The sequence below is a fragment of the Pteropus medius genome, unplaced genomic scaffold, assembly GCF_902729225.1.
Source record: "Pteropus medius unplaced genomic scaffold, Ma_sr-lr_union100, whole genome shotgun sequence".
NCBI lineage: Eukaryota > Metazoa > Chordata > Mammalia > Chiroptera > Pteropodidae > Pteropus > Pteropus medius.
In genome coordinates this window covers 2,362,289-2,387,771 of record NW_024354875.1, presented here as the reverse complement: position 1 = coordinate 2,387,771, position 25,483 = coordinate 2,362,289, and the positions used below count along the sequence as shown (strand labels likewise).

Genomic DNA, 25,483 nt, shown 5'->3' with positions numbered 1-25,483 from the left:
ATGATTTATTAAAATATTTTTAATTTATTACAATTGTTTGTGTTTATCACTAATATTAAATTAAAGTTAGAAATTAAAAATCTGTTTTTCTTTAAATCTTCAAATACAACTCACAAACCTAGTAAATTCAATTATAAATCAAATAATTTTGCATTAAAATTAAAAACACTCATTTTCATTGTTCTTTAATGTTTAATTAGCTTATACATTTAACAAATTATAATCCCTTAAACATTTAAGCACTGTTTACAAACAATCAAATCATCTAAAAATTGTAAATTAAAGCCATTAAACTTATAGCTCAAACAAATTAAATTCTCTTAAATTTAAATGCCATTTACAAACTTAATTAAATCCTCTTAAGCATTTCAATCTGTATCACAAATTTAATATATTTTATTTTCTCAAGCATTTCTAAAATCTTAAGACATAATTACAAGTCTAACAAAATCAACCAAATGTTTAAAAAGTTGTAATAAAAGAAACTTTAAGATGTACCTCGAACTCTTTTAAACTTTTAAATGTCTTAAAATCATTGTAAATTTAATAGATATATCTAAATTTAAACATCAACTACCAACTTAATCATTTTCATTATCCTCTGTTTTTAAATTAAAATGACAAATATAGTATGTCAGATTCTCTGTAGAATTTTAAACATCTTAAGAATACAGCTCAGAAGTACATTCTAGTTAAAGTACTAATATATACCTTCCCTCCCTCTGGTAATACCACTAAAATGACAATTACAGGGTTTTTCTAAAGCACAAACCCACAAAAACAGAGAGAAAGGGAAGGGCAGCAAAGACAACAATTTCACATGCTACGAAGCAGATGACCTTCTGGTAGCTAATTTAACAGCCCTGAGAAAGCTGAGATTTAAACTAGGGAAGCCAGGAAGCAATCAGATTTGCACCCCAGAATCTCAGATTAGGGTGGCTCAGGAATGGATGGAAACACATTCCTTGGAAAGTGAGGGTAAAGAAGAAACTGAAAACAGTAGAAATGGTTGAAACTCTGTTGAAGACGTGGTTAGAACCACCTTCTTCTTGGGCCCTCCTCTCCACTGCACAACCCTCAACAGCTTGGCCTCAGCTCCCGGGAGAAGACTGACACAAGCTAGGGATCCTGTGGACGTGGGACCCCAAGCCACGGGGGACAGACAGACTCAGTGCTGAATATGGCCAGGGATTAAGTGGAAATCCACATACCGAACTGGGAGACTCACTGTGACTTCTGCATGGAACACCGCAGGCCGCCAGGCTCATACCCTCAAGGCAAAGATCTGGAAGATTCTTCTGTGGGGAATCAGACCAGACCAGGAGAAGAGATCTCAAGATATTAATAGCCAGTATCTTCCAACCAAAGAGCCCCAGCAGATATACAGTGAGGCCCTCCTCTGGTCAAGCCCCGCTTGTGTGCCCCGCTCCTGAATACACGTGGACAGCTAAGAATAAGCTGGCTTTTGAGGGATGCCAGAACAAATCACCAACAACAAAATACAGGAAATATAATTTTGGAGAAAATAAAAATGCACAAGGACAAAACAAAGTATTCATCAGTAATATCCTCAGAAGGATAAGAAGAGATATTGTATTCATAAAACAAGAACAGCACGCAAGATAAAAATAACATTCGGAAAATTTAGAAGAGATTTAGAAGATAAAAGCTGTGATAGGAAAAATAACTCAATAGAAGGGTTGAAAGAAAAAACTGAAAAAATCACCTAGAGAAAAAAGAACCCAAAGTAAGAGGTGAACAATATGGGAAAAAATATAATCTAAAGCAAAAAATTAGACCATGAGGTCCAGTATCTGAAAAAAGGGAGTTCCAGAAAAAAATTACACAAGAAAATGTCCTAGACATGAACTATATGTCCCCAGATTAAAAGCCCACACAAAGTGCCCTGCATAATGAATGACAAGAGGATCATACCAGGTATCTCAAGTAAGGTCTCAGAGATAAAAGCCACACCATTATTTCACCAGAGTTATTTATTACATTTTACCAGGGTCAATTCATTAATAGAAGATGGTTAAGAAAAGGGGTAAAAGAGCTCTACAGGGTCTAGAAGTAGCAGTGGCAAAAAGCAGCTATTAACCTATATGCTGGGGGAGGGTGGACAGTAAATAGCTAGAATATTCTTTCCTTTTCTTCCCTAATAAGGCTGAGAATCAGATTTCTTTGGAGAGGGTGTGGCTACCTCAGGAACAGGAATGAGTAGTTTGCTGATGGCAAGAAATTTGCCAACAAGAAAGGGCCAGAGCTGGTCTGTAGAAGCAGCTGCCAGTAGGGAATGCATGACCCGGGGACACAGCTGCAGCTCATCTGCACTGGCCACTGGCTCCCACACTGAATCGTGGTGGGAGGACCAGAACCTGGAAGAGAATATGCACATTTGCAGACAAAATTCTACTTCCTATAGACCCTTTCTAAGAAATCTGTTGAAGGATATGCTCACCCAAAATGAAGGATGTGCTCAATTAAAACTATTTCTAAATTTAAACACTGACGCAAACAATTGTTGGCATTATCTTATGTATTTAAATTAAAACAGCAAATATAGTATGTCCCATTCTCTATGCAGAGAGGCTGCTGGATAAATGGAGCTGATCTGGGAAAGGCTGGTGGGCATATGAATGCTGGGTGGCAACCGGCGAAGTCTGCCACCGGTTCCTAATCTCATTCTCTGTGTTTGAGGTCTGAAGTTTGACTCTCTATGGACAACTTTATTTCTGAATTATTGAAGGAAAGATATATTTCAACATAGTTCTCCCTTGCTAAAATTTTCAGTTTATTTTATTCTCATTTCAGCCTCAGACTCATCTTTTCTATTATTAATAATGTTGTTTTTATTCCTAATGTATAAAAATTACTACCATTCCAGAGTAACACTTTCGATAGCTGAAAATCTAAGTTTTGTTGTGTTTAGACAAATTGAACCAAACATACATACACAGGGGAACACCTATTCGATGTTGTGTATTTGCAGCAAAAACATAAATGTTTATAGTTTAAATATGCCATGAAATAAAAGAAATCATCTTCATAATTCATCCAAAAAGAATGTCTTTCTACCTTTTGGAATACCAGTGCTGTATGATCTTTTGAATAATACCGAAGGGTAAAATTACATGAAATTTACCCTTGCAATCCTTGCTTCTCCATTTCTCAGTGGGCTGTTCAGGTAACAAAATCCTTCTTCACCTAATAAAAGATCTAATTTCATAAACTCTCCATGACACAGTATCTCAACCACACTCTGTGAAATCCCCTAATTACATATGCTTTCCAAAACAGGGAGAAATTTGATCTGATAGAATAACAATACTCTGCAGGAGAAAGCAGAGACAGTTGTGTGCTAAGACACAAATGTCTTCCAGATGCTTAGAAAGATTCAGAATGCCCCATTTAGTGTATTCTGTCTGGCAAGTCACCCTAATCCTTCATGAGCAGCTTTGTTTATCAAGTTGATAGATGAATGACTCTTTAATTATGCTGTTGGGGAAATACTTAGAGCAAAGAGTATGCAATTCTTAAAATATTAGAAAAATCAAATACCAACTCTGGGTGAAAAGTAGAAATAAATATCTTTGGAGAATACAATTAAGAAATCAGACCTTGATGAAATATGATTGAATAGTGTTAGATAATTGATGAGAAAAAAAAACACATGGTTCCCATCTCTTGGTATTTGGGGCCGAGTGTGTTGTTTCGAATATGAAGGACGGACCAGCGAGTGAACAGGGGGAAAGCGAGGGAGAAAAAGGCAAGTACCTACCTCTGGAGCATAGTATCTGGCATCGTGCTGGCGCTCTGGATTTACCTCATGTCATCCCTTGAAAACTGGTGAGGTGAGCCTTGTCATTACGTCCATTTTGCAGATGAAGAAATTGAACCCAGAGATTAAGAAATTTGACAGAGTGTAATCCTGTCAGAGACAAAGCCCAGAGTTTAAAGCCAGATCGTCTAACACCAGAGTGTCTGCTTTCTGTCCCAGTAGCAGGATTTTTGAGCTGCGGCTAGTGGTGAGAATATCATAGTCTCAGACCAGGGGTTGGAGTGTGCATTGTCCAAATATACTCAAATGCTGAGACGCCCAGTTCGGCCCATTTTTTCCCATCGTCCCCTTGAGAGCTGCCTAGTGAGTCAATGTCTGGGTCGGAAAAAGGATTTAGGGTTTAGGGACCTTGACTGGGTGAACGACAAATGTCTTGGCATCTTTCCTTGGTAATCTGTGCAGAAGAGATGCTGGGGGATTAACAAGAAATCTGAGACCTCTCTTTTAAAAGTAAGTTCCTTTTCAAGTTGATTAAAAAAATTTACTGGAAATACATAAAAATGATCATTAACGTTGTTCTATGTTATTACTTGTTTCACAAATTATTTTATTGGCTATAGGATATTCCAGCATCTACAAGTGCCATAATAATTTAACTAGTTCCAACTATCGGACCTTTAGGTTGACTTTTCATTATCATAATTAATGATAATAAGCAAACATTCTTATAGAAAAAATGTTGTACATATATCTGATAAATTCCTTAGCATAAATTCTTACAAGTACAATATCTGGGTCAAAGGGCATTGGTGACCTTAAGGTTTCTGATAGGTATTGCCAAACCAGTTTACACTCCTTCAGTGATTATTAAGGACCCTCACTTTTCTTCTCCTTGCCAATCTTGAGTTTTGTCACTTAAAAAAAAACTTTACCAATCTGAGTGACAATAAGTGGTAGAAAATGCCTGTCTCGTAGATTTTTCTGTTTTAATAAATACAGCATATGGAACATAATCAAGTCTTGACAGGCTCAGTTGTAAATCTGAATGTGAGATTTCTGCATACTGCTCCGTAGAGTCGTGGTATGAAGGTTGGATATCAAGAAAACTTTGAGCATTAGAACAAACCCCAATTTTATGAGTTAGGAGGGAGGAGACTTGCATTCTGGTTCTAGCCAGCCATGTTTCCATAGCAAGTGCTATATTCTCAGTAATTCACTTTAAATACCTCAGAGAAGGCCAGCAGGATGCTTATCTATGTGGGCAAGTTAGCTTCATTCTGTGCCTGAGGTGCCTCCCTCCAGAGGTCATTAGGACAAGCACTTCAGATATTATCTTCTGCATCAGTACCAGAGGATTAATTAATTAGTATAAGGAATGTCAGAAGTGATTTTTCAGTGATGAAATGAATGATGTGCAGGATATAAGGCTGACATGTCAGAATGTACAAGTGTCTCTGCCTTTTTTTGAGCAACATAAGAAATAAGTTTAGTAATATAATGTTTCTGGAGTGGCACCCCGTCTAGAATGTCATTTGTTCTGGAATCTTCCACTTAATCAAGGATCTAGTTGCTTGATCTGGCTAGAAGGGTAGCTGCTCATGTCATTATAATACAGGTGCACTTGCCCCAGAGAGAAACTTTCCTGGGGAGCTTCCTATAAAGTGCCAAAGAGGACAGCGAAGGGGACCTCCACTCAGCTTTCAGAAGCCTGTTTTGGATGCTTGTGATGCCTGCCCGGTGAAGAATGTCTTTCTTGTGGCGGAATTCAATCTGAGACTTGCTTTCATTGTAACATATGCCTGGTAGTAAGGTCGAGGGGAAGAAGACCTATCACTTCTAACTTAACCTCTCTGAAAGTTTTCGCTCATCTGTCTGAGCTGTGGACTTCCCACTTAGTTCTAAAAGTTCTAGAGTATGTGGTATAAAGAACATGGCATTAGATTCGGGTTGCCTGGCATCGTCATTCAATAGAAAGGCAATATTATTTATGATATTTATTATTGATTTTAATATTTAATAGGGAATGAAAAGGAAAATTGAAGTGCAGAGAGAGTAAATCAATCAGTCAGGCCTGCCTTCCTCCAAATTCATGTGTTTCCTGCTGTAATACTTGACATCCCCTGTTATGGACTAAATTGTTTTAGTCCACATTTCTATGTTGAAGCCCTAACTACCCCCCATGTGACTGTATTTGGGGACAGGGCCTTTGAATAGGTAATTAAGGTTAAATGAAGTCATAAAGGTGGAGCCCTTATCCACATGACTGGTGTCCTTGTAAGAAGAGGAAGAGACACCAGGGTTGCACATGTGATTAGAGCAAAATCTAAATGAAAACCCTCCTTTAATTCAGTCAGCAAGTATTTCTTGAGGACTTGCTTTCTGTTGGGCAGGGTACTGGGTGAGATAGTATAAAAAGTCTCCTTCCTGAGAGCTCGGTTATCTCTGGGACATCAGGGAAGGGGGGCGGCGGGGAGAAGGGAGGAGGAGGCCCTCAAGAAGCGATAGGGCAGAAGGAGAGGGAAGCTGGCTGAGGCGGCAAGGGAGAGTGTGAGGAGGAAGGAGGAGGGTCCGGCACTTTGAAGCCTGGGCGTCCCCGGACCAGCACCGAGAAGGCCCTAGAAACAGGGGTCTGAGAACTGGTAGTGACCGGGGCAGTGGCCCAAGAAAGCGCATCCAGGACATGTGAGGACCCCAGGGACTGCTAGGGTGGGTGGGGATGAGGGAGAAGAAACTGTAAGGGGGAGGGCCCATAGCAAGTTTTCATCTGCGTTTAACAATTTTGCCTCGGGCAGGGCCTACCTGAATGTAATTTTAACCTTACCTGGCCTCCCTTATAAGGGAAGAACCCAGAACTGGGAAGCCGACCAGTTTCTCTGCACTTTTATCCCTTTAATCACTTTCCCAGTAGCCCTAGTGTAGGAATAGTCTGGTTTGTTGTTCAAGTTGATGGGAGTTTTGTCATTTTAAGTAACTACCCAGTTCCATTACAGGTTGAAAAATGTGAGCTAAGTTGGAAAAGCTTTAAGGGGCTTCTCATCAGGCCTGGTAGTTGACACTGCTATGAAATCAACATAGAACTAAAGTGCAGCCTGTCATCATGGAAATGAGGTTTGCTTCAGACAAACCAAAATGCTTGTGGAAGTCAAGTGCACTGATAGCAGACCCATTACCAGGAAGTGTCCTTTGTAATGACATTTTCATGCATCAGTCAATGCACAATAGTGCTTTCCCTGGCCTTGTCCATGTAACTGACGCTCTCTGGAAGAAAAACACCCACCGATCGCATCTGCCCTGTAGGCGGGAGGGAGGCAGGAAAGTGGAGAATTGGCTCCCCTAGTTAGAGTATCTATATCCTCAGAGATCTTCAAGAAACAGCCATTTGGCTCCGGGTGATTTTAACATGAATCGACTTGCTAGATTTTTAAGATTCCCTCCAGTACTTTGATCTTGTGACTCTAATTTCTAAGGAAAATGTTCACCGATGCATAGACCTTGCTTCTAATTTGATGTGATGCCAGATTGCAAAGTTATAGCTGATGCTGGGCCCAGAGCCTTCTGTGCCTTCCACAGGGATTTTTCGAAACTCCAGACCTAAAAGTAGCTGTTGGTATTGAAATCAGTTTTAATTCCTAGCACCTTCTATTCAATCACAGGTCATCTTTAGATGGTGGAAGATCTCTCTGAGAAGTGAGTATCGATCAGCAAAACCTGGAGAAGTAAAAGAACCTCATCCATACTTTCTAGAGAATTCGCATCTTCAAGGTAAGGGAAGGTGTTATGTACTTATTGCTGTCAAGTTCCCTTTAATTAGTAATAGATTTTGTCGGAGCCGTATCAAAGATATCATTTGACATATGGATATGACATTATGTAATTAGATATAGTAGATATAGAACATTGGGTTCTTAGATAGAAAATTGTTAAAATATTCTAAAATTTCTTTGGGGAAAAATTACATAAAGTGTTTAAGATTTCAGGTTGCACATAGATTCCATCAATAATCTTAAATCATATAAATATAATTTTTTGCTTTATTTAATGATTTAATATTAAATAAATATTAATTAAAACACTTAATTAAAATCTTTATTTAATATGTGAATATTTAATTAAAATGGGTTTCCTTTAGTGAGAAATAAATTAAAAGGTATTCAAAAACATAATCAAATGATCAAATCCATCAACTCTGATATAGTTTAGCATTCATTTAAAATTGCTATCTTTTTTTAATATCAAGATTTGCTTGAGAAGTTGTCTTAAATCAAGTAAATACTTAGACTTAATATAAATTGCCCTCCAGTTTCCCCTATGCTTTTTCCCTTCTCAATGTGAAAATTTCAATCTTAAAAAGTAGACAAAAAGATTTTTTAAAAACTCTCACGTGCCCATAACCAAGCTTGCACAATATTCAGAATGTATCCAAAAAGGTACATAACCTCACTGTTCCCACTGGATTATTTTGAAGCAAATCTCAGTTGTTACATTATTTCATCCTCTACTACCTCAGTATGTGTTTGTAAAAGGACTCTTAAACTAATAATAATTATTAGTTTAATAATTATTCCTTAATAATTATTATTTAATAATTATTCCTGAATAATAAAATTTTAAAGCTGGAAATCACTTTATAGATTCTTATTTCATTAAGAGTAGTTAACATTATTAATTTTAATATCAAACACTTTCATATACATGTTCTCATTTTATTGTTACAATATTCTTGTGAGAAAAATAGTATTGTCCCCATCTCACAAATGAAATTCAGCATAGATGTGACTTTCCAGGGTGACATCGCCAGGACTAAGCATTGAAAGCCGAAAAATCGAAAAATCGAGCATGTTAATCTTATTTTTAAAAGGCACACTCTGGGTGGATCTTTGATGATCAACATTCTTTAAAAACATCCTGTTGTTTAACATTATGTCATGTAACAGTTGTTTTTGTAGGAGAGAGTAGGTTTGATTTTGTTCTGTTTCCTTAACTAGTTAAATGTCTGGATGGATTGTTTTTAGTTCCTGATATTGTACACATCTTTGTTCTTTAACTCCTTTATAGCAAGTATTTATAAAATTCATTACTGGCTTAAAAAGAACCATGTTGAGGAAAAACTGTCTGCTTTTCATTTCAGTCCAGCCCTTCTTTATTTAATTGTGGAATAGACATGTTTTTGCAGAGATACATGGTTATAAAATAATCTTATAGAAACCACTTTTTATTTTCAAGTTAGGATCCATTTTATTTTCTAAGCCTGTAGTACCTCACCCAGAGCTATATGTCTAGTGAGTGTCTAATATTTGTGGACAGATGATGTGATTTTCTGATTGACTTTTACAAAACTCTGGAAATGAGGGTTTGGCTGGACCATTGGAGGCCATTGTCTTCTGAACAGAGGCTTAAAGGCCAGATCCTCGCCTGTCTCTTGCTTGCCCCAGGCACCTCCAACACACTGGCCCCTGACAAGATAGTGGGGTGGGGATGAGGCAGCAGCAGCTTTAGGATAACCACTGGTAGGTTTCCTGATCCTGGGAGAATAGACAATAAAGTGAGAATTGAAAGGCGGGACTGAGGTCTGGCTCCCTGCTGAGCCATCAAGCCTGCAGAGGCCAGTGGAGGGACTCGGTCCAGGAGTGCCCCCAAACAGGCTTTTAAAATTGCCGTTTTGAGAGTTGCACAGCTCAGGACTGCCTAGTGGTCTGTCTACAGGAGCAGCACTGAGGTACCAAATTAACTCAGCCCCGAAGTTCAAAAGCTCTGGTGTCTCACATTATGGACCTCTACAGCAGGGGTCTCCAATCCCTGGGCTGGGGACCTGTACTAGCCCTTTGCCTGTTAGGACCTGGGCCGCACATCAGGAGGTGAGCGGCAGGCCAGCAAGAGAAGCTTCCTCTGTATCTGCAGCCGCTCCTCAGCTCCGCCTCAGATCCTCAGGCATTAGATTCTCATAGGAACATGGTTCCTGGTGCCACAAAGGTTGGGGACCACTATCCTACAGCATCAGAGCCCCAGCAGAGGGAACTCCAAACCAAACTATTGTCTGTCTCCCTCCTCCCCTTGGTTCTTGGGGTGTCCCTCAGAAAGGTTTCTCTGCAGCAGAAAGAGGGGTGCTGTGGCACTGAGTGGGCCTCAGGGGTCAGGGGTCTGGGTTTGAATCTCTGTGCTGCCTCCACACAGCTGTGTGACCGCAGGTCACCCTCCCCCCATGCCGTGTGCCCATTTTCTCTTCCACGTGTACCTGGGGATAAAAGGTTACTCTCTGTGGTTTCTGTGACCATTCAATGGCCCAACACATGAGCAGCGGTCAGAATGGCGCCTGGATCGCAGTCAGCTCTTTATTGTTGTTTGCTGTTTTTGAGAATATAATGTATGACTGTTTTTATTTTTTCCCATCCCCTTCGTCATATTCCCAAGACCACCTCCCCCTCCAAGTTTTTCTCATCTAAAATTTCTCTCCTGCTGAAATCCTGCACATCGGCATCACGTCTCCAGAAACCTGGGTCATCCCTGGTGGCAGCTGTGGCAGAGGACCAGAACCGGCTTACTCTTACTTCTTCGTCCCCTCAGCAGCACTTAGCTTGGGCCTCACTGGTCCCTTCCCAGTCTCCTTGCTGCTCCCCATCATCTCTCCACATTTAGATCCAGGGGTCCAGAGTTTAGCTCTTGGGCCTCTTGTCTTACAGAGGGATTGGATCCATCTGTAAACAGACAAGCCCCTATCTCCAGCCTGCATCTCTCTCCGGAACTCCACACCCAGATATTTATCAAGCTGCCCCCTTGCCATCTCCACTTAAATATCTAATAGGCTCTCAAACGTCACATGTCCCAAAATAGCTCCCGATAGTCCCCTTCACTCTCCTACGCCCCTTCCCAAAAGTCAGCCAAAGATTCTATACTTATCTTGGTTCCTTTCTTTTTCTTACATGCCACATTCGATCCATCAACCAAACTAGAATCTGAACTGTGGTAAGCAGCCTCCAAGATGACTCTCGAAGATGCCCACCTCCCAGTATTCACACCTTTGTGTAATTCCCTCCCACACTGTACCTAGGTTAGCTGAGCAGCCAACAGAATTTGGCAGAAGTGACAATATGTCACTTTCGGGATTAAGTTATAAATGACCCTGCAACATCTGTCTTTCTCTCTTTTCTTCCTTTCGCTGTGTCTTTCTCTCTTTCATCACTTGCTCTGGAGGACGCCAGCTACTCCATCTCGAGGGGGCCCTGTGGAGGAGCTCACGTGGTGAAGACCTGAGGCCTCCATCCAACAGCCACATGCGTGAGCTTCTTTGGAAGAGGATTCCCCAGCCTTGGTCATGGCCTCAGATGACGCACACCCATGACACCCATAGCCTCCTGAGAGGCAGACCCTGAGCCAGAACCATCCAGCTAAGCCACTTCTAGATTCCTGAACCTCAGAAACTGTGAGATAATAAATGTCTGTTGTGTCAAGCCAGAAAGTTGGGGGTAATTTGTTATGCAGCAGTAGATAACTAATACACAAATGCACCTCACCATTTCCACTTTTGATCCAGCCAGTGACAACCCCTCACCCAGATGATCAAACTAGCCTTCTGACTAGTCTCACTCTTCCCACCCTCGCCCCTCAATAGTTTGTTTTCAGCAAGCAGCCAAAACCAGCTTTTCAAAACGTATATCAGGGCACGTTACTTGTCTGCTTCAAAACCTTCAATGGCTTCCTGTCTCACGTAGGGTAGAAATCCAAGTCTGACAGTGATCTCCAGCCCTTCTCCCCTCTTGCCTACACTGCTTCCGGCTCACTGGCCTCCCTTGTGTTTCTTGCACAAATCAAGCATGCTCCCACCTCAGGGCCTTTGCACCTGCCATTCCCTTTGTTAAGAATGTATTTTCCCTGGATGTTCCCACATTCAAGTCTCTGCTGAATATGCCTTATGAGAGAATGTTTCCCTGACCACTGTGTAAACCATCACCATCTCCTCCCTTGTCCTGGAACACCACATCTCCCGCAACACTGAGCACCACAGGCTGTACTCTCTGTTACTTGTTTATTGTCTGTCTGTGTCACTGGAATGTAAGTTGCATTAGGGTGGGGATTTTGCTTTGCTTACTGATGGGTCTTAAGCTCCCACCTAGAACCATGCCAGGTACATAGCTCAATAATTTGTTGTGTGAAGGATTTGAGAGAACGCTTAGAGAGGTACAAAGGTAAACTCTAAAACAGACCTCTCTAAATCATGGTCCCAACAGAGTTCAGGTTTCTGATCAATATTTTGTTCTGGGGGCAGAGGGGAGGGGAATCTTACACCAAAATTAAAATTACCCTACCAGATAATTTTAAGATGGTTTTTCAAGCTCAGGGACCATGTCTCATTAATCATTCTGTTTTCAAGATCAAGTACATGGTAGGCACTTAGTATATGTTTGTTAAAATAAACGAAGATATATTTTTTGATAAAGTAATATTGTTTAAAATAATGAAAATGAAATTGCTGTGCTCAAACCATATTTTCATGACTCTAAATTTATATAAAAGCACAAGGAGTAAATTTTAGCTCTTACTGGTATTTTTATGCCCTGGGTTATAAGTTGACTAAAGGCATAAATCATATAAATCTACATTAGTCTGCTGGGGCTGCCATGACAAAATCCTGCAGACTGTGTGACTTACAGAACAGAAATTTATTTTCTCACAGTTCTAGAGGCTAAAAGTTTAAGATCAAAGTGCTTGCACAGCTGATTTCTTTTAAGGCCTCTCTCCGTGGCTTGCAGACGGCCACCTTCCTGCTGTGTTCTCACCTGGCCTTTCCTCTGTGAGCATGCCCATCTGTGGTATCTGTGTCCAAATTCCCTCTGATAGGAATACCAGTCAGATGGGACTAGAGCCATCATATCTGATCCAATTTGACCTAGTTACCTCTTTACAGCCCCCATTTCTCAGTACAGCCACACTCAGAGGGGCTGAGGTTTAGGAATTCAACATAGAAATCTGGCAGAGGTGGGGAGGGCACGATTCAGCTCGCAACGAAATCCAAACTTTCCATGTAGAGAATTTTCTAAAATTGTATAAGCAGAGTATATCTTTATTAAATTAATAATTAATTATTAGTAATTGGTTCTCATAATTACTATTGATTCCTATTGCTGCTGTAACAAATTACCACAAATTTAGTAGCTTAAATGATTAAAATGTCTTGTCTTACATTTCTGGAGTTCAGAAGTCTCATCGGGGTAAAATCAAGGTATCGGTAGGACTCTGTTCCTTCTGGAGGCTCTACGTGAGACTCTGTTTCCTGCCTCCTCCAGATTCTAGGCCACCTGCATTCGTTGCCTTGTGGCCTCTTCCTCCATCCTCAAAGCCAGGAATGGCTGGTCCGGTCTTTCTCACTCTGACTGCTTCAGTGGTCACTTCTTCTTCTTACTCTGACCTCCCCGCCTCCCTCTTTCCTTTCTAAGGCCTCTTGTGATTACATCGTGCCCACCTAGTTAATCCAGGATATAGTATTTCTATCTCGAGAACTTTAATCACATGTGCAAAGTCCCTTTTGCCATGTAAGGTCACATAGTCGTAGGTTCTGGAGATTAGGGTATATGGGACATTTGTCAGGGAGGGGCATTATTCTGCCTACCACAGTGATCTATGTTACAACGGCCTAAATGGCAACATCAAAAACATTGCTGAATTTCCCCCCTAGGTTTGCATTTTTAAACAACAAAACTCATGTTTATTATTTATTATTATTTTTTTAGGCAAGGCAACCCTTGGTTGACCTCACAGTTTGCAAGGAACTTGTCAGCTTACAATCCCTTATTTTTTATTTCTTTTGCCTACAACACCTAGTCTTCCTAGGTGGTCTCCCATCCAAGTACTAACCAGGCCTGACCCTACTTAGCTTCCCAGATCAGACAGGATCGAGCTTGTTCAGGGTAGCATGGTTGTAGGCTCATGTTTATTATTTAAAAAGTCAGTCATACACTACCAAGTACAGAGAACTATTTGCATGACAATTAAAAATATTGCTTAACTATCTCTGGTTATATCCTGGCTCCAAAATCCATTAGATATCTGACTTTGGGGAAATTATTTAATTTCTCTGGGCCTTAGTTTCCTTAACTGTTGACAATGGAAATAATAATAGCATCTATGTCATAGGGGCCTTGCGAGGAGTAATTGAAATGAGGTACTTAGAATTTGCCTAAAACATGATAAGTACTCAGTAAATTCTAGCTATTAAAGTTTTTAAAATTTAAAATTCCCTCTCTCTTCCTCCAAGCTCTATTCCCTAGAGATAACTACTATAAATAGTGTCATTTGCATTTGATTTCTTTCTGTTTTGGATTGTGTGTGTGCTTGTTTATAAAAATAGAATCTGTAGTTCTTGAATTTGTTTTTGCACTTAATAGATTATGAACATTTTTATGTTTGCATACGTGAAGAAATACCCCATTCTTTTCCAATACTGGCGTTCCATCGTACAAATATACAATCCTCAATTGATGGGCACATTCAAAACCCTTCAGGCACATTCTAGGACATATTTTCTTTGCACTTACATGAGAATGTCAGTAACTTAGATTTGTAGACATGGAATTGTTGGTCCAAAGATATGTATTATAACTTTTGATAGACATGGAGTATTTTATTTGAGGAGTGAATTCTTGAAAACCTCATATAAATTAAGGTTAACTTGACAAAGGATAGTATTTCTGTTAACCAGCTTGAGTAGCACTGTCATGAGATGCAGCACAAACGCCGTTTACAACTTATTTCACCTTTATAATTTTGCCAACTTTATATTTATGCTATTTTTAAATTTAAGAATTTTATTGCTATTTTATGCTATTTTTAAATTTAAGAATTAAAAAAAGAATTTTTAAATTGGATGATTTACATTATTTCAATGTTTATTCATAAAATTAGGCTTCATTACTCACAAATTGCCCTCCAAAAAAAGCTGTATTGATTATTAATGTATTAATTAATTAATGGATTAATTAATTATACTCCATCCAACAGGATACAGTTTTCTTAAAACCTTTGCCATCACTAATTATATATTGCTACTCTTCTTCCTCTTTTCCGGTCAGATGGTGAAATTAGTATCTTGTTTAATTAACATTTTCCTGATAACAAGTAAGTTGAGGCTCCTGTTGTGTTTAATTACCATTTATAATCTTTCTGTAATTTGCGTGTTTGTATTCTTAGTCCAATTGTCTGTGAATTTTGAAATTTTTTTCTCTGAGAACTTTAAAAATCTGAGGAAACAGCTATAGATCCTCCTCTGCCGCCCCACTCCGCGCCAAGTTAAATAAATAGAAATAACCAGGAAATTAGCTATTGGAAATATTTTTTAATTTTGGTTTAAGGCAAAAACGTGCCATTATAAACTCAACTAAAACTTCTGAGTCATGGGTTGATACTGAATCCACTTTTAAAATAAGTTGTTTTCCAACTTATGTCCATTTTAAAGTTAGTTGTCCATTTTTAAGTTGTTTGCTTAGATCTTTGAATGATTTATAAGTGGTGGTTAAGTATTTAGGCCAATCCACAAAAATCCCTGTGATAAAACCAAATGACGACACCCATACTTTCTGAACCAAATGACAAAGTTTTGTTTCTTTTTCTTTTTTGATTTCTTTTTCTTTTCTTTTTTTCTTTTTTTTGCTATTGCATGTGAAAAGAAATGTGGAAGATATAGTTTTGGTGTCAGCGTTTTAAAATTGGACATTAAATGATTCATTGGGAGAATGGGACTGAGTATTTGAAATGGAGACTATAATGGAAAATTGATAATACTAATAAATATTAATATCCTGAAATATTGTCCTGAGTCCTCAATCCTAGGAATACTGTTCCACCTGGAATCAGGAAGTGGGAAAGAACAGTCCTCATCTTCTTCCCAGCCCCACGTGTGGATCCATAATCCATTTCTTCCCAGCTCCATGTGTGGATCCATAATCCATTTCTTCTAGGTCCTTTTTTCAGGCTTGTGTCTCAGCCTTTGACCTTGGACTTTATTTTCTTACACCTAGCCACTACTTCTTAGTCAACTCTTCTCCTTCTTTGCCCTCTTTAATCAGCCACTCCTTGTCTTCAGCCTGGATTTCCAGAGTTTCTGCAGACCTGGGGTGGGGTTCTGTGGGTGGAGGGTGGGGCGGGAGAGTGATAGGGGCAGAAGCACTATGAGGCACCTGGGAGGCAGTCTCTTGCATAGCCTTCCAGAAATGGTCTGTGCATATCCACAAAATATGTTACGTTAACGCAAAAAGGGGAATTTTATACCTTGTGTTCTATACCTTGCCCTTTAAAAGTTTTTAAATTCAGAAATAACCTAAGATATTTCTGAATTTAAAGGTTCTAATATTGCAGACACCTATCACCACTAACCAGCCAGAGTTAACATTTGTCACATTTACTTCATTGTATCCAAATTGTCAAACATGTTGGTGTAAATTGCTCAGAATATCCTTTTTCCCACGTCTGTAGTATCTGCAGTGTCTTTCTCTTTTTCACTTCTTGATCATGGTAATTCATGCTTTCTCCCTTTTTTTTCTTGATCAATCTTGCTAGAGGTTTATTTGTTTTATTAATTTTTTTTCAAAAAACCCACCTTTAGCTCTACTGATTTTCTCTAGTTTTATAAATTTACTTTTATTATTGATTTCTGTCCTTCCCTTTATTATTTCCTTCCTACTACTTTCTTTAGATATGGTCCATTGTTCTTTTCCTAATTTCTTGAGATGGAAGCTTAATCTTGGTTTTCAGCTATTTTCCCCTTAAATTTCCTTTAAATGCTGCTGTAGCTATATTAGGTAAATTTTGATAAGTCGTATCTTTATTCTCATCCAGATTAAAATATTTTCTATATTCCAGTTTGAGTTCTTCTTTGACTCATATATTATTTAAAAACATTTTATTAATTTCCAGGTGGTTGGGATTTTTTGGTTACTTTTTCCTTTGATTTCAAGCTTAATTGAATGTGATCAGAGAATTTACTCTGGTTTTAATTTTTTGAATGGTTTTAATTTTGTGTCATCATTTCTCAGAGCCATATTAATCTTTATTATCCCAGTTTTATGATACATGCTGAAGTGAATGTCATCTTTACTTAATATTTTTTAAAATCATAAACAAGTTACATATATAGTCAAATTTCTACCCCTCACCTATCTATTTCCCCTCTATCTTCTTCTATTAACTCTTCTAAAGTTGGAATCATTTCAAAGCATATTTTATTATACATAGTTACAACTATATAAATAAGATATACTATTTTTATATTTAAAAATTTACATAAATGCTATCATACTATATCGGTTTTTAACTTTGTTTAATCAGTCAACACTGTATTTGAGATCTATCCATGTTGATACATGTAGATCTAGTTCATTCATTTCAATGGCTTATGGTATTCTATTTTATTATAAACCATAGTTTATTCATTCATTTCCCCTTCTGAAGGTAGTTAGGTGGTTTTCACTTTTTTGTAACAGTGAATCTTCATTTATCCTTGTGCAATGTGTGAGTGTTTCTCTAAGCTGAGGATGTAGAAGTGTATTCATTGAGCTGCACGATGTGTGCCCCTTGTACTTTACTATCGACAATCTGTTCTCCATGTGGGTTACATCAATTTATACTTCCATTGGCATTTTATGAGAAATGTTAGTTCTCTTTATTTTCACCACATTTGATGTAATGAGAGATACATGTTAACTTTGCCAAACTTGTTTCATATGTTCCCTGATTATTAATAAGTTTGAATATTTTTCTTTATTGACCATTTGAATTTTCCCTTCTGAGAATTGCTAATTCATTTTCTTTGCCTATTTCTTCTAGTTGATGGGTTTTTTAAAATTTATCGTAGAAACTTTTTTATATGCATATTTTGAGTACCAATTCTTTGGTTTAGTTATATGGGCTACAGATATTTCACCAAGTTTTTGGCTTATCTTTTCACTTTGTGTGCTTTTGCCCATATAGGTTTACCAGTTTAGAAATTTACCATATAGAAGTTTACCATTTTAATGCAGTTCAAATTGTCAGTCTATCACTATATGGCTTGTACTTTTGCATTTTGTATAAGTAATCTATCCCTACACCGACTTTATGAGGATATACTCCTATGTTTAACTCTAAATATTTTATGATTTTTTCTCATATATTTGTCTTTAACTTACCTCATTTCTTTTTTAATATGATGAGATAAAAGGTTATATATACTTTTTCCTGTATGGCTGGTCAATGTTCTAGCATCGTTTATAGTATAGTTTAATTATTCCACGTGGTTTTTTAATCTCATCATTTACATATTCTAGCTTCCTGTCATTTCCAGGGATATTTAGTTCTGTTGGTCCTTTGTCTTAACACCAACACTATACTGCTTTAATTAAAATCTTTATAGTAAGTTTTCTTACCTGTAAGATGAATTCATCTATATCCTTCTCCTCCTGGTCTTTACAAGGACTGTTCTTGACTTGTTACCCCGCATCTAAATTTTAAGATCGGCTGGTAAAGCTATGCAAAAATTCCTGTTGAGATTTTGATTGGAATTGCATTGAATTTTTGGATTTTTGAGGGGAGACCTGTCATCCTTTGAGTATGGTGTTTCTCTCCATTTATTTAGATCTTTTTGTTTTTCAATCAAGTTTTAATATTTTCTTCATAAAGGTCTTACGTGCCTTTTGTTCAAATTCTTCCCAAGCACCTTATATTTTTTTGTAGCTAAGACTAGAATGCTTAAAAAATTGTTTAATAAATTTGATTTTAAGTTTCGATTATGTAAAACCTGTTTCCAAAGTTAAAACTATAAAACCATGTGCATTCAGAGGTTTGCTTTCATCTTTTTCTGCTCTACCCTTCCTTCTCTTGCCCACCACTAACCACTTAGATTTGTTTTTCTGTGTCCTTCCAGTGTTTCTTCTTATACAAATGGTAGCATTCTACTCCTCCTGGTCAACTTTGTACTTTTCTACCTCTGTATCCAGGAGAACACTTTATGCCTTCAGAGATTTTTTTTTCTTTAATAGCTGCATAGTATTTATTTGTGTGGATGCATCAGAATCCTAATAAAAAAAATTTTGGTTATTTCCAATCTTGTGGTATTACAAATAATGCCAAATGAATAACCTTGTACATGGGTCATTTCTTATTTAATCAACATATGTTTGTGAGATTAATGAGTCAAAGATAAATGTATTTTAGGTCATCATTTTGAATTACTCATTGCAGATATATAGAGAAATGATACTGATCATTTTTCAGTAAAATTTCTTGACTTTTGTATGATGGTATTTAGATCATCAGCAGTCATGGCAGTTTTTCGTTGCTTTCTAACCCTGATACATTATTATATCTTCCTTTTTTTTCCCCTTGCTTTAATCTCTAAAACAATGTTGAATAGAAATGGTGAGAACTAGCATTCTAGAAGCCTTAGGCCTGACATTAAAGGCCATATAACATAATGATTAGGAGATGCATTGTGGAGCAAACTGCTTGATTCAATCCTAGTTTTCACTCTGTGATCTTTCTCAGTATGAGACCATGAGTAAGCCACTTATCCACTGTATTCTTCGTCTTTCTCTCTATAAGAGGGTAGTAATAATAGTACCCATCTCATAGAGTTACTATGAGGATTGAATGACCGTATATATGATACACATACTATATAAACACACATTAGGGCAGTACTTGGCAAATATTGAATATTATACAAATCCATATATTATTGTTATTATTATTGCTACTATTATAAAGTTTTTGGTAACTACCCTATGTCAGGTTATCAGATTGAACAACTTCCCTTTTATTATTAGTTTTCTAGAAGTATTTATTCATAAACAGATGTTAGAATTGTATGAAATAGTTTTCTACATTTTTGAGATGATCATTTTTTTCCTGTTTTCTGTTAAAATGGTGAATGATTTTAATTTAATACATCTTCCTAAGTTATTCCATTCTTGGATCATCCTGAGATTAACTCTACCGGTCACAGTTTATTTATTTTTTTAAATGTCAATAGATTAAATTTCCTAATACTTTATTTAGAATTATATTTTATTTAGAAATGTCTCATACACAGTTTTCTCTTTGGTCACCATAGTTGCTAGTCATAGCAACCTCATAATTTACATTGGAGCTTTCCTTCTATTTCTATTCTTTGGAACAAATTATATAAGATATGTATTGTCTGTTCTTTGAGAGTTTATGAAGATAACTTGTAAAACAGCATATACCTAAAGCTTTACTTGAGGTGTTTTTTTTTTTAATCAATTAGTGAATTAAATTTACTTACTGGTTACAGTATCTCAGGTATTCTATTTCTTCTTAAGGCAGAATTGGTAAATTATATATTTCTAGAAGATTGTTCAATTTGTCTGATTTTAAAGTAATTGGTGTAATGATTTTTTGAAGTCTCCGTTGTAATTACAATTATATTCTCTTCTTTAACCACTGGATCCATGCATTTTATTTAGAATTTTCTTTGTCTGTTGGATTTAAATATTTACTAATTGCATTTATGATGTTTCTCTGACACATGAATTATTCGGAACGGTGTTTAAATTTTCCAAATGTTTCAGGGGGTTCCCCCAACATTCTTATATCGAAGCCCTAGGTGACTGTATTTGGAGTTGGGCCTCTAAGAAGTCATTAGGTTAAATGAGGTCATGAAGATGAGGGCTAGTGTTTTTATAAGAAGAGACACCAGACAGTTTCCAAAAAAGAGGTCATGTGAGCACTCAGTGGGATGGCGGCCACCCCCAAGCCAAGAGGTAAGGCCTCAGACTGGAACCTACCCTGCTGGCACCTTGATCTTGAATTTCCAGCCTCTAGAACTGTGAGAAATAAATTTCTGTCGTGTATCCTCCAAGTGTGTGGTAGTTTGCTATGGCAGCCCTCGCACACTAATACGAGCTCATTACATTTTTATTATTGGTTTCTAAATGTATTCCATTATGATCAGAGAACCTGGCCCTATGTGGTAGCAGCCCTTTGTTGGGTATCGCCCAACAATTCATAGTCAGATTTTACAAATATTCCATGTATACTTGACATGAATTGAAAGTAATTCTTCTAATTGTTAGGTGCAGGGCTCTTTCTGTTGTCTGTTTTAGTTCGCTAGAGCTGCTAGTAAAAATACTAAAGGCTGAGTGGCTTATACAACCAACGTTTATTTTTCACAGTTCTGGAGTGTGGGAAGTCCTAAGATCAAGACACCAGCAGATTCGGTGTCTGGTGAGGACCCCCTTCTTTGTCCACAGATGGCCATCTTCTCACTGTGTCCTCACGTGGTGGGAGAGGCAGGGAGCTCTCTGGGGTCTCTTTTATAAGCCCACTAATTGCATTCGTGCAGGCTCAGCCCTCATGACGTAATCACCCAAAGGCTCTCTCTCCAAATCTTATCACATTGGGGACTGGGTTTCAAAGTACGAATTTTGAAGGAATGTAAACATTCAAATCTATAGCAAAATCCATCGAATAAATCTAATTAATAGCATTATGCAAATATTTTATATGTTCACTAACTTTTTTTTCTATTTGGTGTATCAAGTATTGATTGGGGTATTATAAAATCTCCCACTGCAGTGGAGGATTTATCATTTTTTTCATCGTAATTCTATCAGCATTTGCTCTGTGTATTTTTGAGGGGCATACTAGTTTAGAAGTATTAAATCTTCCTAATGAATTATTCCTTTTATCATTAAGTAATGGTCCTCCTTATCACCAAGAGTGAGCTTTACTTTAAAGTATGTTTTGTCTAATAGTAACATAATTATATCAACTTTCTCTTGGTTTGAATTGGTCTATTTTTTCGTACTATTCCTTTTACTTTTCCATATCATTACTTTTTAAGCATCTCTTATAAATAGCACATAGGCAGACTTATTTGCATGTGTATGCATGTGTTATTTATCCGAGGGTCTTTCACCTGGAGTAATTAGTTCATTTACATTGATCGTGATTACTACTATGCCTGTAATTTCTATCATCTTACTTTGCGCTGTCATCTCTTCGTACTTTTTCTTTGCTTTTTTATTTTGTTCTCATTTTCTCCTTTCTTTAGTGTTTTCTTTATTTCATTTTTTCCTCATAAGACAGACTATATTTCCCACCTACCTTGAAGATGTGGTCGTGTGACCCAGTTCTGCTCTGTAAGATGTGAGCTGAAGTTCCTTCACAGAGCTTTCTAGAAAGTGCCTTCAGACAGGGAAGCTTCCCTGCCCATTCTCGCTCCGCCCTTTTTCCTCTCTGGGCTAGGGCTGTGGCCGTGATGTCCTGGAACAGGGACGTCTTAGAGTGACCCTGAGGATGAGAGCCACATCCTAAGAATGTGGAACAGAAGGATAAAAGGACCCTGGGACATAAATGACATGATGGAGCTCCTGCACCGGTCATCATGGCCTACCTCCAGAATCTAAGTGTGTGAGAAAAAAGAAAAGCCCCATTTGTTAAGCCACCTTAAGTTGAATTTTCCGTTTTTGTTTTTTGTTTTTTGTTTTTTTTTGTTGTTTTTTCTCCATCTGTGAATCAATCTCTAGCCAATTACAGAGCAACTATTTTGGAAGTAATTCTTATATTTTTTTTCTCCCTTTTCCTTCCCCTTCTCCCTCTCTTCCTTCCTTCCTAGAATTAAAAAAAAAAAAATTACATTGGTAATATGGGTTTATTGTAGTGGTAAACAAAAACCTTCAGGGCTGAAAGCTTTTCTAAAAGAAGGGGTTTATGGAGCCATATGACAGCCAGAAAAAGGACCAGGTCCTGGGGTGAGCCGGCTAAGCCGTCCGGATTGTCCCCAGCTCAGGGAAGGAAGAGCTCTTTTATACATTGAGTTTGGGGAAGAAAAATGTAAGTTGTTTGGAAGGAATTTACATTGGCCATAGAGAAAGGGGGCAGGAGCAGGTGAAGCCGGGCTAGTTCTGGGACAGGCACATAGTTCCGCCATCCATCTGTAAGGAGGAGCATTTGCTCTTTGAATTGGTTGTGGGCAGCGGTCCAGACAGTTAATGCGTAAGCAAGACGCTGTGGCATTTGGTGGTCAGTTATTCTCGAGACAATCTCAGAAATAGCCACCTGAAAGTTAGTTCAAAGTTTGTACATACATTCAGGGGCGGAAGGAGTCTTCTGTTGGCTTTGGCCTGCAGTTGCTAACCAAGTAACCTCTCCTGTCTCTTCCTTCCACTTGTAATTTAATTTAGGACATCTCAGAATTTTTTTTTTTTGGTCAATGGAAAGATTAGAAAATGCCGATAAGCAAAAGGAAGAAAATAAAAGTCACCACCTAGATTTAACCACTGTTCAAATTTGAGTATGTTTCCCTCCAAACATGTTTTGTTATTTGTTAGCCATTTCTTGGTTATTCAGCGAGCTGGGGTAAAACAAAACAAAACAAACCTCATTTTTTTTCTTATAGTGAACATATTAAGCAGACCGTAATATTGGCCAATTCTTTGTGAACTATTTCTTAATTTGGAAATAATTGAAAAGGTATGAGAAATATGAGGCAAAAGTTGAGACAAGTTTCATGAACTAATCGTCTAGTTTTCTCTTTGCCTGTTTATTTCTTTCTATTGTGTAAAGATAGGGATGAAAGATGGAAAAAAGGAAGGTAAGAGTTTGGTGGAGAAATAACGTGTAGCATTATAAGAGAACAAAAATTAAATTAAGAGATAGTAATGGGTTTCAGACCGATCTGGGGAGAGAAGGGGCGGTAGAAAACCCTCAGGGGCCAGCCCCTGTGCCCAGTCAGGGAGATTGCGAGGACAGGCATGACAGACAATGCTGAAACTGGTCAAGTTGGCTGTCTGGACTGGAATTTGGTGCTGATGAGATCAAGGGGCTATAATCCATCACTATGTTAAACAGTGAGTGTCCCTAAAAGGGGTGACTATTGGAAACGATTCCATCACAAATGTGTGCCATTGGGCCCACAGGCACCTCGATGACAGTAGTGATGACTCAACGTAATCTAACATCACTCCGGGGCGGTGGCGGGGGATGTACCCCAAAGCTTGTGTCTCACTGATAATGATCATAGGTTTTATATGACTGTGCATGATAATCATGGTGGCTTGTTGGTTTCTTTAAATTACAGTTCAAATTGCCTTAGTATTCGGTGCAAAAATATTGGACTATGTCTTCAATTTGTGCGAGGGTAAATTAGACTACCTCGAACGGCTCTCAGACAGTCTGCTGCTGCATATCATTTCCTATCTGGATCTCGAAGACATTGCCAGTCTTTCTCAAACATCACAAAGATTTTCAAAGGTAACAGTCAAGTCAAAAGTTTTCCTCATGTGTTCTCAAAGCCGTTTCTTTCTTTTTTTAAAAAAATATAGCAGTGGTTTATTGTTTGCATTTATACCTGCGTTTGTTGAATACTTACTTTATGACAGGCACATTCCTGGCTACAGAAGCAACAGAGATGGAAAGATATTGTTTTTGATCTCAAGACACTTACAGTTTAATAGGAGAAATCTACACAGATACAAATCATTATAACATGGGGTAGTCATATGGGGAACATGTGTACAGGGTACAAAGGCAGGGCAAGATGGTTTCCTCTGCTTGTCTTCGCAGAAGTGGGTTACTGTGTCTGGGTTTTGAGGGGAAAATAGGAGTTCTCCAAGTGGTCTGGAAGACTAGTGGCACTCCTGATCAACGGGCATTCTGAGTCAAGAGCAGGGTCACGGCTGCATGAGAAGATGGCGAGTATTGATTATCCCCGATCCGTTCCCATTTCTTCCAGTAACAGCCCTTTGCTGAATTACTTATTCCCAGTATGGGTGGTTTTGGGGGGCCGTTTATCATAGTCCCTGTCCTCCATCATGCCCCAGACTGACCAAAGGGACTCACTACTTCGAATCGTTGGCAAAATGACACAAGCACAGAAAACACAGCTGGTGCGGATTTTGCCCACTGTCAAGGCCTCGATGCGACCACTGTCAGTCCCGCTCCCTGAATACTTGAAGGCACCTTCGTTCCTGTCCCTTTTGTCATTTTCACTTATAAACTATTTTCATTTACTTGTTTTGTCCTGTAATTTATTCAGTTATTTTATTAATGCAAAAAAGCACTACCATTTCAAACTTCTGGGGGCAAATTTATTAGCAAATCATTTGTCTCCACATCCAACCTCTTCCTCTGGTCTCAGAGGGAAATGTTCCCCTCCGTCAAGGTCAGGGCCACCTGCCACCTGGCTCAGAAGTTTAACCCTGGGGACTTTAGGCTTTGACTTATCTCCTTTCCCTTCCATTTTGTTATTTTTAGAACTTCTTACTTGTAAATAATTTTAAATTTATAGAAGTATTGCATAGATGATACAGAGAGTTTGCATATATACCTGTCTCCCAGCGTCCCCTAATGCTAACATCTCATATAATGTGGAACATTTATCAACATTAAGCAGTTAATGTTGGTGCAATACTGTTAACTGAACCACAGACCTTATATGTTTTTGATCGTTTTTTCCGCTAATGTCCGTCTGCCGACTCAGGGTCTGATCCAGGATACCACGCTGCATTTGGGTCCTACTTTTAAACCTTTCTTTCAGTTGCTTTTTCCTCTCAGGACATTAAGTTTCTCAAATCAGTCTCATCCTTCAAAAACCAAAAACTCTTGACTCTATTCCTATCCAATTTCTTTCTTTCCCTTCTTGGAAAAAAGAAATGGTTTGCACGGCAGTTTACAGTCAGCAAACCAGCATCATGAATCTGAGATTTTATAATCCACAAT

The 25,483-nt window shown here is 38.1% G+C and overlaps 1 protein-coding gene and 1 pseudogene across 1 annotated transcript in view; one reads left to right on the top strand and one right to left on the bottom strand.

Annotated features, from left to right (window-relative positions):
* Nucleotides 1-25,483, top strand: part of FBXO36 (F-box protein 36) — a 63,100-nt gene that overhangs the window by 29,305 nt on the left and 8,312 nt on the right. The window contains exons 2-3 of the mRNA XM_039855321.1: nucleotides 7,435-7,543; nucleotides 23,844-24,016. Coding sequence (XP_039711255.1) covers nucleotides 7,435-7,543; nucleotides 23,844-24,016 — 282 coding nt within the window. The remainder of the gene's footprint in view (nucleotides 1-7,434; nucleotides 7,544-23,843; nucleotides 24,017-25,483) is intronic.
* On the bottom strand, nucleotides 13,579-13,697 carry LOC120597282 (uncharacterized; annotated as a pseudogene).